The sequence below is a fragment of the Neovison vison genome, chromosome 6 (genome assembly GCF_020171115.1).
Source record: "Neovison vison isolate M4711 chromosome 6, ASM_NN_V1, whole genome shotgun sequence".
Classification (NCBI taxonomy): domain Eukaryota; kingdom Metazoa; phylum Chordata; class Mammalia; order Carnivora; family Mustelidae; genus Neogale; species Neogale vison.
The window spans coordinates 154,361,059-154,380,131 of record NC_058096.1 but is presented as its reverse complement, the minus strand read 5'-3'; the positions used below and the strand labels follow the sequence as shown (position 1 = coordinate 154,380,131).

Below are 19,073 nucleotides of genomic sequence, written 5' to 3'. Positions count from 1 at the left end.
TACAATACAGTTTAATATATAAATTAGGCATAATGATTAATAAAGTAGAATAATGACAAATCTACTGTAATAAAAGTTAATGTGTGATCTCTCTCTCAAAAGATCTTATTGTATTGTACTCACCCTTCTCATGATGACGTGAGATAATAAAATACCTATGTGATGAGATGATGTGAAGTGAATGACGTATGCACTGTGATGTGCGATAGGCTACTACTGACCTTCTGAAGATGCATCATTAAGGAGGATCATTTGCTTCTGGATCACAGTTGACTGCAGGAAACTGAAACCGAGGAAAGCCAAACCACATAGAGGGAGGACTATTATACACATATTCTCTAAAATCTTTGTAAAAGTGAGCAAGGAAGGAATTATGTGTTCAGTACTCTGTAACTCCTTTCAAAAATAAAATTTTTATGAAAGACAACACTTAACACAAAATTTGAATTAACTTTATTTCCCTACAGTCAACAACTTCTCTGCATTGAATTTTAAAGCAACAAAGTAAAATAAAATCCCCCAAATGACAAGGTATCAGAAATCCAGATTTAGTTACACTTTATTTGTGAAAATGTTCAGCCATTTTATTGGTCTGTAAAAGAACCATCATCTGGGTCAAAAATGAATTCTATAAATCAAAGAATATTCTACACTTTGGAAAAGAAAATCAGCAGTAACATTCTCACTGAATATTGTAAATTACACTTTTCTTCATAAAAGGTACATACTATTCTGTACTTTTCCACCAAAAGCAGTGGTAAGTTATGCTTGTTTATATAAAAAAAAGTTATATCCTGTGGCAGGAAAAACCCTTTCTCTTTCACTAAACAACTGGAGAAAATTTTCAAGTCTATATAAAGTTGCCTATAAGCTGGAAAATGAACATGTTCAATCTCCATTTATATTTTAGTGCATTTTTTGACAATTGTCACATTTTTAATAAAAGTAAGAAAATGCATATAGCATTAAAGAGTGTTTCATCAAATGCTTTAGGGATTTAAAAAAATGGAGTGGAGGATAAAATCATTGTGATGGATGAAACTATTATAAAATGAAAGAAATCCAGGCAAAGTTTACAAATCCTTTGTCATTTTGAAGAGTCACAGAAAAGGAACTTTGGATACCTGTCCACTTTAAGGGTTTTCTCCTTAATCTTCTGCATGTAAACATAGTGCTAATCTCAGTGATACCAAACCCCATCCTGGTAAGCAACATTCTGTGCAGTTGCCATGCCCTCCAAAGGATATAAATTTAGCCCTTGAATGAACGAACAATGCATGAGATCTGCTCTGTTGAGTACCTGGTGAAAACAACTGCTAAAAGCAGCAATGTGTCAACATAAAAAACTATTGGCATCAATTAGTTACTCAGAGGTCCATCTTTGAAACAGCAGCTTCTTCTTTGACAGAGCAAACAGTAAGCAACAGAAAATATACATTTGATGAAACAATCTTTGCACTGGAGAAACATGAAAATAAATAGAGTTCAAGGAAGTATAATTATTTTTCTAATACCTCTTTCTCAGACCTGTACTAGTTTACTGGTTCAAGAAACTCACATCACATTTTGTCATTTGTATTTTACATATTGCTATTTGGGTAATTCAAAGAAAATGTAGGTCTTGTAAAAAATAAAAACATTGACAAGTATGCATGTGCCAGGGACCAAATTAGAGGGTTCTTTGGTGCAATTAGTCCAAATTCTCAGATTTGAAGGATAATATGTACCAATAAAAAAAATCTGCTGTTAGACATTTACAGCAGTGCTCTGTCTTGCTTCACATTACAAATAGAAAATAGCTGTTCTCAATAAGCCAATTTTATTTTTTAAATCAGGCATTGCCAGAAAATTTTGTACATTAATCTGGACCAGTGATGGTTCTGTACCCTCTGTTGTGAAACATGACATGAGCTAAAGGCAAAGACCGGTTCTCACAAGGACAACTGCTTCAAGTTAGGAACCAGAACAGTGTATTTAAACAGTCTTCTTAGATATTTTCTTGCCCTTCTTAAAAACTAGCTTATTTTTAATGTAGCCACGCTTCCTTTTTGTCGTCTAAAAAAGAAAACAGAACACATGATATTAGTGTAGGTTTCCCACAGATTAAACACACATGGTTTATAGCATTTTTATGAAGACTGTCTTAATAAAGCCCTTAGAGTTCATCCTATAGCTGGACTTGAACAATCAATGAGCACCAATAATAGTTCTATGCTAAGTATGCTTAGAGATTCAAGGTAAATTAGACTAGGTCCCTAGCTTTAGGATGAAAGCACTTACCACAATATTCCTCAAATGTATTTCATATATTCCTTACCATCGGGTAAATGAACTCTTTCCTCTCCTCTCAACCTCTTAATGCTTAAGTTGTAATTATTACTCACATTTCCAGGCATAACAGAATGTAACACTAGACTAAGGAATCAGGAAATGTTAAATGTGGCTCCTGCTCTAGCCTCCAAGAACTAGCTGCGTATTAAAAATACAAAATAACTTAGGAACTTTCATTATGTGTAAAATGATGATGATTGTACCTATCTACAAAAATGAAAGAAATAAAATTACTTGGCATATTCTCCCAATTTAGGTAAAAAGAAGTACTTAAAAAATGAAATACAAAACAAAACCAAACACCAAGAAAAAAATTTCATAGATTAAAAAAAAACAAACCATTTTTCTAAACACTTCGGGATCCCACTAAAATACTTTCAACAGATGTTTTCTGGTGTAAGAAACAAATCACTACAAATGTGTGTTAGAACTTACTGCAAAAGTATTTGCTGTGTTACAATCTTAGAAGACTAATCATACAGACACGTGTCTGCCACTCTGACACAGCCACAGATACTGAAAAGAGCAAACACTTAAATTTAAGGCACTTATCAGAAGAGGCTGAAGACTTAAATACAACTCTAACAGGTGGTTTTAGAAACAGGGTAAATGCTGCGTCATGTAATTTATGATGTCAGTTTAAAACAATTTATAATTTTTTCTAACAGGCACAAGAATACAAGGCAAATGAGTCCTTCTTAAGGTTATAAAAATTAGCTACTGCTAACTTGTTCGTAATTTATGCTACTTAATATTATTAATTTATAAAGACAAAAAAGTAAAAAATTTCAGAGGACACAATTTAAAAAGATTCAAACCAGGTCAAGGAGTTAGTTTCCTGATCATTACCCAAAGATTTCTAACACGAAACCTTTTCTGTAAGATCTTATAAAGTGCCTCAGGTCTCTGTAAGTATGTAACTAGAACCTCAGCGACCCATGCCAAAAAGTCTTTCTCCAGCCCTGGACTACATACAATTCCTAGTGTCTCAGCCTTGTCTCAGCCTTGTCAGCTTTGTAGTAGCAGAAGTAAGTTTTCAAATGACTACACAGTCCCCAAAAAGTAAAAACTGGGGTGCGGAGAGGAAAGCAAATATTCCTCTAGTGCTAGTATAAAACAGAATATAAAGACATGGAAACCTGAGATTCAAAACCCGTGTTGTTGGCTACTAGAATATAGGTTTTGGGCATACAAGGGAGACTAATTTTTATTTATTGATTCATTTACTGATTTGGGGGAAATCACGGGAAGACAAAAGAAGTCAGATTTAGAAAATTCACTATCATCAGCAAGTCCAACGGCCTTGTTTCTCAGAAAGGGTAGACTTTAACGGGGCTTAGATGTCTTAGGAATAAGTGCCTTGAGACTAGCAGCATTTATTTTGACTTCTGCGCTGATCTGACTCACCAGTTTCTCTGCCCACATGCCTATGAAAAACCACATCATTTGTCATTTGATGCAAATACTGTTCAGTGAATTGGATATGACTAACACATGCATGGCAGCTCCATGTGACATACTTAAATTTATCAGTCTAGATATGGTCGGTGACTTATACCTGACAGAAAATACTAGTTTAAAAAGTTCCTATTCATATAAATGATCTATACTTTGAATATATTTTAAGTAATGCAAAGAGAAAGACAACTGCTCTAATGATTTAAAAAAAAAAATCCTCATCCAAGCAATGTAAACCTAAGCATCTTTCAAGACTTAAAACTGAAATGGGTCTAATAATTAGTATTATAAGAGTAGTACCTTAATATAGAGAGCTACCTATATAAATATTCATTTTTAGTAGACCATTATAGCAAAGATTAGATCTATTTGGCTTAAGTGAGCAATAATGACCTTCAATAAAATACTTCATATCTTATTAAGTATTTATTACAAAAGGACTAGAATAGTCCCATCATCATAATTCCTGCCTACAACCTTTGTCATAATTACATTTAAAAATAATTCTTATGATGTTTTTTTAAAATTCAAGACTCTACCAATTCAAACTTAGTTTTTAGTCAGTAATACTGTAGCAACATACTAAGAATGGAACATGACCATGCAATGTAAAATTGCTTTGACTAAAAGATGAGAAACCAATCACATTTTTACTTTCAACAAAAGTTCAGATGGCCACAGATATATTTTACTTTCAAGTAAGTCTTACTAGTGGGAATGACCCAAACTAAAGCCTGAATACCTCTGGGAAAATCTCAGGTTGGTTCATCAATAATCATGATACTATCCAGAAAAGGCTGTTGTTTGGGCTATCTCAAGTGCTCAGTTTTAAAAGAAAGGCCTGCTGCTTACTTTGTATATAAGCTATAGTCTACAAAGATCCGGCAAATGAAGATTTATTAGTAATTTTAAGTAACTGTTTTTCAGACAAACCAATGAACTCTGAGTTACCCTTTTAAAGACTAACGACTTCCCTTGGCACCCACCTTCTTTGACAAATACTTCTGTTTTGGGAAAATGTTGGTGACTCGAGGTTTATGGTCTAGTGTTTCCCTGTTATCAGGTGCTTTTACTTTATATATCCTCACAAGCCAGTGTTCTGATGTAAAGGCTTCCTCCAAATGTTTGAACTTAATGTCCTTGTTTCCAATCTCAGCATTACGCGTTCGATCAAAACCTGGGGGTGTACGAAAATCCAGCTGCAAAAGTGGCATTAGTATGAGATGTTAACCATACTGGAAAACATCAGTATTAGAAGACAGTAAATGTTACAATCAAAGCAAAACTCTCTCCCTTTAAACTAGGAAAACAGAATCAGAGCAACGTATCTTAACATTTGTCATATGTTGCTAACTAGATAGGAAGAGAGAAATTAAATACAGCAAAATTAGAATTTCACTGAACCCTTAGAGTAGATGAGCAGCCTACGGGCATAAAAAAACCAAAACAGCCAGCCAAAGGAAATCCATCAAAGCCCTCTTTATTATAGTTATACAGAGAGAAACATACAGAAGGGATTTCTTTTCTGTTTCAAGGCCTTGCTCTATCTACTCTCTCAGCCTGAAAGTTCTTCATCCAGCTTCATTCTGCTAGGCTGGCTCCACTCTATCCTTTGGTCTCAGCCCAAACACCAGGGAAATATTTTCTTGAAACTGGTGACTGAGAAGGCTCTTCCATTGTTTCCTCATCTTCTACTCTATAGCATTCACTGCTAAAGTTTTTTATGTATTTTTAAAATACATAAAAAATTTTAAAATTATCTGTATCCTTCACCAGGATGTAAGCTGTAAGATGACTTTATCTTATTCAGAGTGTGGCTTTATCTCCCCAGTATTATTTGTTAAATAAATGCACAAGTAAGCAGTGATACTATATCCAGAAAGTGGAAACTATAAAGGAAGTTAGAAAAGCCAAACCACGGGAGGATTTATGAGGAATGAAAAAAGGAAAAAGTGGGGAGAAGGGAGAAGATTTTAAGAAATTCTCAGACTAAGTTTATGTTCACACAGAGCATGAGCAAATTCAACTTTAAAACAAAAACAAATGCTAATGAGGGCATAACTTGTTCTTGCTTATCTATAAAAGCTGTATTCATGTCTTAAACAGTTATTATTCTTTAATAGGGAAGATCTCAAAATGAATGCATGACCGAAGTATGATTTAAAACTGTTGATAAATTTAAAGGACACACACACGAAAAAGTCTTTTGATGCTATCACTATGATCAGAAAAATAATTTTTGAACCATTTTCTGAGATAACTAATTATCATGAGTTAAGTGCTTCTTTCTTACATGAGTTTAGAGACCATGCAGTTGCCTTCAAAGAAAATCAAAACAAAAACAAAACCCTAAATCTTGTAGTAAAATTACTATTTTTTTTAAGCCACCTGCAGAATATAAATATAGTCAATGGTTGTGTAATAGCATTGTATGGTGACAGATGGAAGCTACACTTATGAACACAATGTCTAAACTTGTCCAATTACAACAATGTACACCTGAAATAAATGTAGTATTACGTTGCCAACTGTACTTCCAAAAAAGAAAAAGAAAAAAAAAACCCAGAAACAGAAAAAAAACCACTTACAGAGTGTAATTCCAAATGAATAATAATTACCTTGACCCCTATATAAAGTTCAACTAGCAATTTTTCCTCTACCTTCTAGTAATCAACCAGAATGCAACATGAAATCAGGCAGTTTGTGCTGAAATTTTAGTATGAAGGTCTAACCTGGTATTATAGTCATATAATGTAAAAGCTACAAAGAAGCCCAGAAATCAAGTCATCAGTCCAATACCCATTATATACAGACAAGGAAAAGAATGACTCCAGGGAGGATGTGACTTGTCTAAGGTTTATACAACCTGACAGAGCCAGAGCTAAAACCCAGGTAGTACAGCAGGAATGGCAGGAAGTCCACTCTTTTCTTCTTGCCACAATGTCTCTTTACACATTCACTCATTTTGGGGGCCCTTAAGCTTTTGTATGCACATCATTCTAACTCTAGGAAACTCTTACCCAGATAGTCCCAGCTAGCTGTGGTAACAGAACAGAGATAGACAGGGTATCTATATAGAAGTGACTATATAATCTGACTCTTTCAGACTTTTCACCACCGAACAGCAAAGTAGCCTACTTAAGATCATATGGTTTCCTACCTAGAAGACCTCTCCTTAACAGAAAAATGTCTTCCAAAAGCACGAGATCAAAAGTTAAGATGGCAAGCGAAGGCTGAATTTGAGCCTAATGTTAATTATATTTTGGAAATAAATCTTTGTTCTAAAAAACTCCCCCCCCCAACTTTTTACATTGTAGTTTCAGAAATCTAAATTTAAGGGGGTGTGTGGACTCTTTAGATAGCATATTTTTCTATACAACACAACTAAAACATTCATTATCCCGTTTTCTGGGGGCAATCAAGACTACTTTAAAAATATTCCTTTGAATAAAGATTATAGGAAAACTGATGTAACCAACCTGCATTTCTCCAAATCTGTAGTATGACATTTTATACATAAGGCAATTCAACAACGTGGGGGATCCTGCTTTGTCCACACGGAATTCTCCTTGTGGGGTAAAATAGTCACTTTCCTACAAGAAAAGAAATCAAATTTCTGTGTCAGTTCAATTTAACACATTCAAAGCTACCAGGTTCCCCCCTCTCATTTCCTCATAAAGAAGTAGCTCTTGAGGATCTTCAGAAAGCTATTATTTAGTTATCTCAAAAAATATGGTATTAAAAGATTAATTTATAAATTTAACATGACCTCTAAAAGAAACCTGCAAAAACTATCAAGGGTTTGTTTTAAAAGCTGAGTCTAGAAATCATTTATAAAAAATAAGAGTGTCAAGAAAACACAAGAAAAGAACTTTGTTAAATGAGGGAAGGCAGATTTTAAACCATGTTATAAAATCTCAATTATTTAAAAAGAATGGTGCCAATGCATCGTTTAATACCAGGTAGGCTAGCTCTTTACTAACTGCTCCATCCTCAACCCAATTACACCTTTTTAGAGTTTTCCTAAAAGTTATTTATTTTTCCATATGAACTCTAAATAATCAGTTCTTTGGTTGGGGAGGAGAATGTCTAAAAAAACTGTGGTAGTTTTTATTGGAATTACATAAAATTTATATATTAACCACTAAGAGGGCCAATTTGGAAATACAGATAGAAATTTCTTGTCTGGGAATTTATCCTACAGAGATATTTATATATCGGCAAAATAATGAGTATATAAAGTTATTTATTATACTTCTGTTTATTAAGTCTAAAAACTGGAAATAACCCAAGTATCCATCAAGAGGGAAAGGTTAAATAGATCATGGTGCACAGACACAACTGAGCAACCACTGTGTAGATGTGCAATAAAGGAAGGAAGAAGGCTCTCCACATATTCTAATATGGGACGTTCTCCAAGATATATGGCAAAGTGAAAAAAGCAAAAACAAAGTATATACTTTGCTACTCATTACCTGTTTAAATAAAAATCATAAGAAAATAATAAAACATGGGACATTTTTTTTTTCCTTGGGGGAGGGGATAGATTTTTACTGTATATCTCTTTTCTTTTTATTTATTTATTTTTAAAGATTTTTTAAGATGCTTGGGTTGCTCAGGTCATGGTCCCAGGGGCCTGGGATAGAGCCGAGCCCCTCGTTGTTGGACTTCTTGCTCAGCAGGTAATCTGTTTCTTCCTCTCCCTCTACTCCTCCCCCACTGCTCATGCTCTCTCTTTAAAAAATTAAAAATAATTTATTTGGGACAAGAGAGAGCGAGAGCACGAGTATACAAGTAGGGAGGGATAAAAGGAGAGGGAGAAGCAGACTCTCTGACTCCCACGGAGCAGGGAGCCAGATGAGGGGCTTGATCCCAGGACTCTGAGACACTTAACTAGCTGAGCCATCCAGGTGCCCCTGTTTTTTATTTTTTGAATCATGTGAATGTATACTTATTCTCAAAGTTCAAAAATACTCAAAAGCAAGGAAACTGGAACATATATCACAATTTTAACACTGCTAAAGCAAATCCATAAATGGAAATCACATACTAGGAAAATTAAGATTAATTTAATACAATGAAGTAGTGTTTTAAAATCACAGTTAAGGGAAACCATCACAGCATTTACAGCTGAACAGAAAGTTGGGAGCTTTACTTCATCCCTGTCATATGACACACATACATACATTTTTCCAAAAGTTTTTTTTATTCTGGATCAGTGGTGTATCTTACTCTCGTCTTTTGTCCCTTCATCATGTAACCACAATGCTGGGTGCCCATCCTCTATGAGCTCACAACTCAGAGGGAGAGATATCTCAGAATGTATGAACGAGACAGGCTGCATGTGATCTGATGATAAACACACAGATGCACCAGAGAAGGGCTTTGGGAGAATGGATAAATCTGTGGTAGGGAAAGTATTCCAAGAAAGAGAAGAGTATATAAACACAGGTATCACATAAGTCAAAGAAAGAAACCACAAGGCAAATTTCACAGGCTGGAGTAGACTGACGGATGGGGAAAAGGTGAGAGGGACAAGAGGCCAGAAAAATAAAGGAAAATATCAAGGGCTTTCCATTCCAAGCAAAGGAGTTTGGATTTTATACCACTGCTTCAGTAGAGATTATTTCATACCAACCCCAAGGCTGAGCTTCATCTATATCCCTACAAATTTTCATAACAGCACCACAAATTAATTACTCCTGGCCTGTCCATTAGTGACAATCTATGCTACCTTAGTCACCATTATAACACCGGAACCAAGAATGAGACCTAATGCCTCAAGTATGTAATGCTGACTGGACAAAAATAAGCTGCCCATAGCACCAAGCTGACAGTGCCAGGGTTTTAGTTCTAACTCCCATCTCTCTGATTTTAAAACCCTTAGTATACTAAAGGCTTTTAAGTTGGACAACGATATGATCAAAAGTCATGTTAGGGACAGGAAACAAGACCAAGGCAAAGAGAACAATCTCAAGGTTACTGTCCTATTTCAGGTTTATAATCATAAAGGTTAGTATCAGAGTAGAAGCAATGTAAATGGAAAGAAAGGGCAGAATTGAAAGGCTGTGAAGGAGTAAAAAGCAAGAGTCTTGAGAGGGGACAGTTTCACAGGAGAGAACAGCAGTATCAGTGAATTTCAAAAGTTTTAAACCTTCAAAAATGCTCAATGCTTTACTATTTCAATAAATAGAGTAAGGGACTAATTTAGGGGATAAGATGATGAAAATAAATATGATACAATTAGCAAGGTAAGACAATTACGAGGACACTGGCAGCTGTCTCACACATGTAGAATGGTCAGGTTTCTTACCCGAATATCTTTTGGATGTTCCCCTTCAGCTATCCTAACCATCCAGAGAAACTTGTTAATGTCATCACCAGAATAGCCAATAACTCCTCCAAAAATAACCAAAACATAATCTACATCCAGACTTCTCATGATTTTATAGGCTGCTGATTCATTTGAAGACATAGCTTTTCCCACCTATAGAAAAATAATATGTGTATTTAGTCCCACAGTACACTAAAAATAAAAATGAATGAATATTGGACAGAATGTACCTCAAGAGTTCGACTTACATGGAATTCTTTTCTAAGAGATGATTTGCTATGAATTCAACAAATTTACCAAGTTCTATAAGCACCTCACTTACTACAACCAATTATAGCAGGAATGTCAACATCTGAATATATGTTCTAATATTGTGCTAATAAATAAGTAAGCTTCATGGAATTAATATTTTAATATAAAAGCAGGCAAGCTTAAAAGAAATACAATTTCTCATAACTTCAAGGCCAAGGATGACCAGCAATCTAGCTGATACAAATATATTCTTCTTCTCGGTCTACCAGATGACTAGCTACAATGCTAACACAAATAGAACTCATTTGCTTAACATCCATTATCTATTTAAAATCTTTAAAGAACAAAGAGGTGATTATCTTAATTTATGCAAATTACTTATTTAATAGAGTGAACATAATTTACATGGCCATAAAAATGCAATACATTTGGCTTTATATACTTGCAAATAATTTTACTTTTAAAATGGAAAATACAAGTTAAACAATATTTAAATTTCAGATTTTGCCTGATTTTCCAGTGAGCTACATTTATCATGCGATGTGCCAGAAATCAGCCTATTTTCTGAATGATATTTAAGTAGGTAAATACCATTCTTAAAACCAAAGTATATAAGTATACCCTGAATTTACTTTATTGAATAAATGAGTGAAATATTATTTTGAGAATTCAGCAGAGTACTTTGACGCACATTTTCCCTACTCAAACACAAAGTGAAGCCTGACTGTGAAATATAAAGATTTACCAAAATATACAGCAAAATATAAAGACTGCGAATTAGAAAGATTTATAATTTTTAATCTTTTGCTTATCAAATTCTTACCAGTGCTATGTGGCTGTTATTCCAGGTGTTATTATCCACCAAAGTAGTTCTATTAGCCATTCCAGCTATCTGATAGCCATAATCCCACCAAGACATCACTCGGGCATGTTCATCTGTATTTTGCCTTAGCCAAAAGTAAGCTTCTCTAAAATCATCTAAGATATTCCTGGTGCTGAAAAGAATCACAATATTCTTTTAAATACAATCTTAAATGTGAAGAGAATCACTTAAAATCTTGAGGTGCTAAGTAAGCCATTAAATAATTTCACATTTTAAAAATCCTCAACAACGGGGGCAGGGGGGATCCATTAAGAGCTAGACCAGTGCTTTTTAAACTGTAATATGCACACAAATTACTTGGTTAGCTTAAAAAAAAAAAAAAGATTCTGGTGTACTAGTTCTGGGGTGGAAATGTCCATAGGGAGGTAAAAGAAAAACATGGTGGATTCAAATGCAGAGTCTCACAAACACCATTCTATCTTTGAATTTTATCTTTTGAGATAGAAAAAAATGATAGGTAAAAAATAATCCCTTTATAGCCAAGTTATTTTCTTTTTCTTTTTTTATTTGAGAAAGAGAGAGTGAGAGAGCACAAGCAGAGGGAGAGGCATCGGGAGAGGGAGAAACAGACTCCCCACTGAGCAGGGAGCCCAACCCGATGCTGGGCTCACTCTCAGGATCCCAGGATCATAACAAAAGCTGCAGGCAGATGCTTAACTGACTGAGCCACCCAGGTGCTCTGCCAATTTACTTTCTTACCCATCATGATTATAGGACGCCAGGACCACACTTGGACTGGAGTAGGCATTGCTTGTGACCCAGGTACAGTGGACTGCAAACATCATTAATAGCATCAGCATCAACATGGTGACAATGCTTTTTATATTAGGACCTAATCCTTCTTCAGTTTTTTCCTGTTCAGTTACATGTTTCCTCACTTTACCTGCCTGAACATAGAAAAACTGGTTAGACTAATAATTTGACTTGTGTCATTAAGGCATTCAGGGAAAATGTTGAGAGAATCTTAAATCAATTTAATTCATTGAGAAGGAAAATGTATAACCATCAGATAGTCTTGTGTGGGTGATATAATGTTTTCTAAAAATTATCAAGGTAGATTTTAAAGTCAAAAGTGAATGAGAAGGATTTCTGGGACTATACCCAATTCAGGAGCGGATCACAAAGTAAAATACCTCTAGTATAAAGCTTTTGAACCCAGGTGCCCTTATGTTTTACTTAAATACAAAGGGGAAAAAAACAAAACAAAGACAAAGGAGTTAACTGGTTATTTTGGCCTCATTCTGGCAAACTTTTCTTTTAAAATCTGAATTTATCATCCTGAAAATGGCAATGTGCACCTATAATTTAGACTTGTAGTAATTTTAGTACAGGAAAAATCTGCATTATTGTAATCTTCCAATTACCAAAGCCTCAAAGTAACAGGCTTGTTATTTGGTTAAGATTACAATCCTGTTAAGATAACATTTTTGCAAACAACAAAATCCCAAAGGAGTCAGAGTTCTAGATTGCAAAGCCAGTTTAAAAAAAACCACAAAACATAACCACCACAAAAGCAGAATGTGCTTTATTAACACAAATCCGCATGAATTCTATTGGACTTATAATAAGGAAAGAAAGAACTTCAAAGTTAATACTTATACTGGGAAGTTTCATTCCTTTTTGGTATTTAAAAACCTAGTGAATACTCAAATAGTGAAGCTTAACATGGTCCCTGGACAAGGATGACATGCAAATTGAAACGTTCCATATTTTTTCATAAAAGGTTCTTTTTTGCTCCTCTCATGGAAATAAGTAACATGGGACTAAACAAAAAACAAACAAACAAACAAACAAAAGACAAAAAACAAAAAAACAAAAACAAAAAAGGACAAGTGCCCTTACAAGTTTTTTCTACACTTGCACCAAATATATCCTGCTGTTATGTGAAAGGTACATGAGAGGTTAAAAGTAAATTACATTATACTGGACAGCCACCTGTTACTGACAAACTAGAGGCCTTTTTTTTTTTTTTTTTTTTTTTTAAAGAGAACAAGATAGAGTTGTGTACACACTTGTGCAAGCTGGGGGCATGAGGCAGGGGCTAGAGGGAGAGAGAATCTTAATCGGGTTTCATGCCTAGTGTGGAGACTGATGGAGGGCTCTATCTCACAACCCAAGCCAAAATCAAGAGTCAGACATTTAACCAACTGAGTCACCCAGGTGCTCAAGAGGCTTCTTCTTCTTCTTCTTCTTCTTTTTTTTTTCTAAAGCTATTTATTCCCTTTATTTTACTTTTCAATCAAACAAATATTTAAAAAGTTTACACTGAATATGGACCTAAAGAATTAATGCTTGTACACATCATTTCGGAAGGGTTTATAGTGCTAAATTTTGTGTAACTAAGGAGAGCAGAATGTTTTACTCTCAAAAGTGGAGGGGTTTCAGATAAAACCTGACCAACAAGAAAAGAGAATTCCTTCTCTGATTACACTGTATTTTCTTCTTCTAAGCTAAAAGACCAAAAGACCAAACAGGACCCAAATGTTGACACACATAGTAGAGACCAATTAGAAATTTCACAGGTTGACTAAATCCTTATTTAATCATTTTTCTTAATATGTATAGTTCTTGCCATTGTAGAAAGATAAAGCACATAAAATTTTTAAAGCCCTTATATTTAGATTCCCACCTTATCATACAAATTTCCTGGGTTTCTTTTATCATCCTCATCACTGCTGTCTTCCACAGGTGGGTTTTCCCTTTTCAGGTCATCCCCCAAATAGTGCTCAAACACATTCGAGAAGGCAATTGCAGATAGCATACAGACGACCGGAGTCAAAGTCAGCATCAAACGCACCATCACTCCAGCAAAATAGACAGCACTGATTGCATACAGAGCAACTGCAAAGACAAGTTCTCTTATAACACTTCAGAAAATGTCTACAGAAAACTGAACTCAGTATTTAATACTACATTATAAACCAAAGCTAAAAAGAAACAAATATCTCATAAAGAGCTAACTGTTTTTAAATTGATAATACAGACCAATTGATTTAATAGTCATACTCAGAAATTATAAGGCAACTTGACTAAACACTACGTATCAACAGTTTTAGGTTAATGTATCATGATTCAAATTTAATTATTATGGGAAAGATGATAATTTAGTATTTGTCAATAGCATCACATATTTGAAAATCCATAGCTAAGAGATGAAAACATATTTGGTGAATTAGATTATTAGGCACAGTAAGTTTACAAAAACAAATAATCTATAAAAAGCCAATGCAAGTATCTGGCATAAAGCCTGCTTTAAAGTAGGAATGAGATGAAAATAATATAATTTATTAACCAAAGGAAGAACTTACAAAGTTACTGCCAAGAGACTTAAAAAAAAATCTTTTTGTGAAAATAGTTTTTAACAGTCAAAGCTTTCTAGATAATGTGTTAACCACAGGGAAGGCTCCACCAATTCTGGCTAAAGACTGTATGACTTTCAATGGTCATCAGAGCTCTTATATCATTTGAAACTAAATTTTTTTCTAACCATAGATTTTATTATACTGTATTCTTAAGTGTACAGCTTACTGAATTTTTAACATATGTGCACACCTATGTAATTACTATACATATCAAAATATAGAACATTTGTGTATCTCCCTCAGAAGGAACCCAGTTAATAGCTGCCGTTCCTTCTCCCTATAAAAAAAGTAATCACTATTTAACTTCTAAAGCACTAATTCGTTTTTCTTTATTCTTGAACTTCTTAAAATGAAATTATATAAAAATGTTCTCTTTTGTACTAGTTTCTTTTATTTACCCATGCTATTCTTTTATTAAATGTTGTCATATATTACACTGTACATCAGAATTTATTTATCTATTCTACTGCTGATAACCTTTGGAATGTTTCTAATTAGGGGCTATAATGGATAAAGTTGCTATGTACATTCTTAAACGTGTCCTTAGTTGGATATACACACTTACTTCTCTTGGATATAAACCTGGGACTGGGACTGCTGACTAATAAGGGGGGAAAATGTTTAAACTTAAGTTCTTCTGAGTGACAGAATATTAATAAGACCTTATCCAAAGTCACTGATCTATATAAACAGGACAAAAATGAATGTCATCCTTGGTTATAACTCATGCAAGTGCTATTTTTCTCTACTGACTTTACTCTGGAATAGTAACCTGAATGTCACTCATGGTTCAAACATCATACTTGTACAAGTTCAAGTGTGTACGTTACAAATCTTTTTAAAGTTTCAGATTTAAACAGATACTTCTTGTGATGATTTATTCATGTAAAAGTCTTTAGTATCTGCTTATTTTGTCTACTTATATCTTGAAGGCCAAATCTTAAACATTTGGCTTTAAAATAGTTTGAAAATACCACCTTCTTAGTTGGAAATAAATTTATCAGTGAAAAAGATGTTAACTTAAAAGTGATTCCTACTCCATTACAAAACATTACACTGAAATTTGGACAATGGATGCTGCTGTGAACTTCCTCCTACTTAAACATATCTAATTCAGAAAATAAAGACTATGTTGTCAAAAGAGTTATAATTTCCAATTCTCAGTCACAGACTGTATGTAACATTAATCTCTCAGAAAACATAATCAGTTAAATGAAAATTTTATGTAACTGCTCTAAGTTAATTTAAAGTATTTTCATGAGTATATATAATACAAACTGAATTTTTCTTCACAAAACACTTCCGCAAAATGAGAGGAAATTTATCTTGAATATGCATAGACTCAAGCAAAGAAAAATAAAACTTTAAAGTGATAATCTCAATTAAAAAAGTAATTGTTCCAAATCAAAGTATTTATTAAAAATCTCTTACCAAATACTCTTTCATCGTTGATATTTTTAATGCAGAACCATAGGCCTGCTGGGAAGGTACACACAAGAATATGTAGATCAAAGAAGAAAGATACCCAAGTCGTAGGTTGATGTTCAGACACTGATGCAATAATTGGAATGTGTATTTTTGCATACCTGGCATTTAAAAAGTTAATATTGTTTAAAATTAAATAAAACAGGAGTCTCTTTTAGATGAAGAAATTTCCTTTGACTGTAAATATGGTTCCTATCACCCATCCCTTCTTGCTTAAAAGTATATTCCAATGTAACCTACAGATGGAAATAAATCTGGTCCACACTGGTAAACCAAAAACCAATATACCACTCCTAAAATTGGAAGACTTATCTAAAAGCCAGTTATAGAAGTGCTGGCTCTGACTTTAAATACAAAAGCTTTGTTCAAATAGGAATTTTCTGCAGTTTTGATTAGCATTTCCTACGTTTGTTATCAACAAGTTTCATATCTTTTAGACTTATTACTAGCAGAAATACCTTATCCTGTAAGATACCATATTGCCACAATACCTTTCTTAACAAGATGGCACAAAAGCAGGAGAGGGAAACCAAAAGGAGAGAAGAAATTGTTCCTGAAATACCCTGAGATTCCAAAATAGTCAATTAAATAAGAATGACTTATAAAAATTTGACCTAATTATTTAACCTAATAAGAATAACTGTCTATGACCAGGGTTCTTCCTCAAACTTTTTGGTGATCCACAGGCTGATCTCTTGAAATATGTGTCTAAATGTTAGCTTCAGTCATTTATACATAAACTGCTTATGCCCTTAATTAGACCTGGGCATGAACCTTTTTAAATTTTTTTTTTTTTTTTTTTTAAATGCTGGGTCCTGGGCAGGACAGACTGTTTCTTTTTTTTTTTTTAATTTTATTTATTTATTTGACAGACAGAGATCACAAGTAGGCAGAGAGGCAGGCAGAGAGAGAGAGGGGGGAAGCAGGCTCCCGCCGAGCAGAGAGCCCGATGCGGGGCTCGATCCCAGAACCCCGGGATCATGACCCGAACTGAAGGCAGAGGCTCTAACCCACTGAGCCACCCAGGCGCCCGCATGAACCTTTTTGATATCACACCAAACAGGCCCAATCAGTAAGTTGTTTACTGGCAGGTTTACTGGGGCACATAAAGAAGAACAAAGAAGAAAAACAGTGGGAAGAGGCAAGAGAGATAAACTGTCATCAGCAGATTACATTCTTATCCTCAGGAAAAATTTAGGGACAAAAGTTTTATTGAACTAGTTGTCTCATTTAAAACTAAAATTTTTAATCATTTCATTTTACAGTAGCACTCTTTAAAAATGCACAAATATCCTCTAATGTATTTGACAGACTAAAAATATCAAGGAACTTAGATAATGTGGCATTAAAAAAACTACAGAAAAACTGTGTTTATAACACAGAACCTTACGAAATAAAAATTAAGTATTACTAAAAGACAGAAAGGTTAAAAATCAATTATTAAAAGGGCACAAATGTTACCTGCAGTGTTTGACAAAGAGAACTAAAACAAGGAGCTGACCATGTAGAACAGAAAGGTATGACTTACATATATCATACTACAGGTGCACTCTAAACAGAAATTTTAAACAAAGATAAATTCCAAAGGATGATTCAACATTTATTAAACTAGCATATGCTAGGTACTTCAGAAATGTTGCCCAAGTACTGACAGAGATACTATAATGTAGCAACAGAGGAAAAAGGTATTTTAAAATACTAGGACAAATAACTTATCTGCACTTACCCAGTGTCCCACAATGAGTAAAACCTGCCACTCCATGGTGCAATGTAACCTTGGAAGGAAAAATGTAGAGGAAATCAATCTGCCTTTTTATTGTTTATGTTAACTGATTGTTATGGAACTAATGTAAATTACTATTAAAAGAATTTCAGTTTTCTTTTGTAGGTGACAACATATTTCATACACCTGGCAGTCAGATAAAGTAACATTAGTAATCACATAAAAACAAGTATCTGTGGAGATCACATTTCCAGAGAAATACAAGTTGACAGATAAAATTATAGGAAGTTTTCCCATTCTTCTTTAAACTTCTAGTTCCCTAGTAAAATAAAGCTAAGACATTAAGATAACATTTGATAATTTACAAAGGGGAAAGATGTCTAAATTATCTAATCCAGTATGCCAAATTTAAATAAAGTGCAAAAATGATTTTAAACATTCTTGCCTTCACTCTTGTCAATTAATCCTTGATTTTGAGCTAGGCTAGTATATTAATTTGACCTTTAGAGAGAAATCTGATTTGTTTCCAGACACTACTGAAGTCAGGATTAGAAAGTCAGTTAGAATCTAGACGCAGATGGAAACTGATTTGGTTGAGTGTTTAAAAGTTGGAAAGAGAAAGAGTATATGCATACAGAGTAGGGCAAGCTTATTGTAGGTAACTATGGAAACTGAATTTTATATACTTTGGGGCTATTCACCTATCAAGAGAAGGATGCTTGAAAGTATATTTATTTGGGACTGAAAAACTAAAATTAAGATACAGTTTAAAAAAAAAATAATCACAATTTGTAGTGCTACTCAGATTTTAGAACCTCTGATTATTATTTTCATATTGTTTGTAAGGAATACAACCACAGTATTTAACCTAGTAGGATAAAAAGAAAATGTACCAAATTTGTAAAATAATTACCTTTTTGAATAATCTAAAGACAAGATTCAAAATCTACAGGTGATGACACCTACCTGTGTAAGTCAAATAGATGACACTAAGGAACACAGCACCTGCAGCTAGTGACACACCCAAAAAGAAAAGGGTCTGGAACTCTTGTTTTGTTAATCGGTCTCTCAGATACTGCAAGAAAGCATAAGCTTGCAGCAATGCAAACACACCTAATTAAAGAAAAGGGTGATATAAATAATCAACAAAGTACTTTTCCAAAGATACTTAAAAAGGTTAATTTAAAGAGCTTCTTCGAATACCCTGTATCAAACATATCAAAGACTAGTGATTTTATCTAACCA

At 34.0% G+C, this 19,073-nt stretch overlaps 1 protein-coding gene and 1 non-coding gene across 2 annotated transcripts in view; one reads left to right on the top strand and one right to left on the bottom strand.

Moving 5' to 3' along the window:
- Positions 1–430: 430 nt before the first annotated feature.
- Positions 431–19,073, bottom strand: part of STT3B (STT3 oligosaccharyltransferase complex catalytic subunit B) — a 96,392-nt gene continuing 77,749 nt past the window's right edge. Inside the window, exons 7-16 of the mRNA XM_044252617.1 lie at positions 18,795–18,941; positions 17,832–17,880; positions 16,052–16,206; positions 13,888–14,099; positions 11,958–12,145; positions 11,199–11,370; positions 10,103–10,276; positions 7,269–7,382; positions 4,776–4,988; positions 431–2,055 (exon numbers count right to left, since the gene is read on the bottom strand). Coding sequence (XP_044108552.1) covers positions 1,975–2,055; positions 4,776–4,988; positions 7,269–7,382; positions 10,103–10,276; positions 11,199–11,370; positions 11,958–12,145; positions 13,888–14,099; positions 16,052–16,206; positions 17,832–17,880; positions 18,795–18,941 — 1,505 coding nt within the window. The 3' untranslated portion in view covers positions 431–1,974. The remainder of the gene's footprint in view (positions 2,056–4,775; positions 4,989–7,268; positions 7,383–10,102; positions 10,277–11,198; positions 11,371–11,957; positions 12,146–13,887; positions 14,100–16,051; positions 16,207–17,831; positions 17,881–18,794; positions 18,942–19,073) is intronic.
- LOC122911042 lies at positions 12,871–12,972 on the top strand. The gene has a single exon (XR_006385370.1). It is a non-coding gene; the product is annotated as a U6 spliceosomal RNA (small nuclear RNA).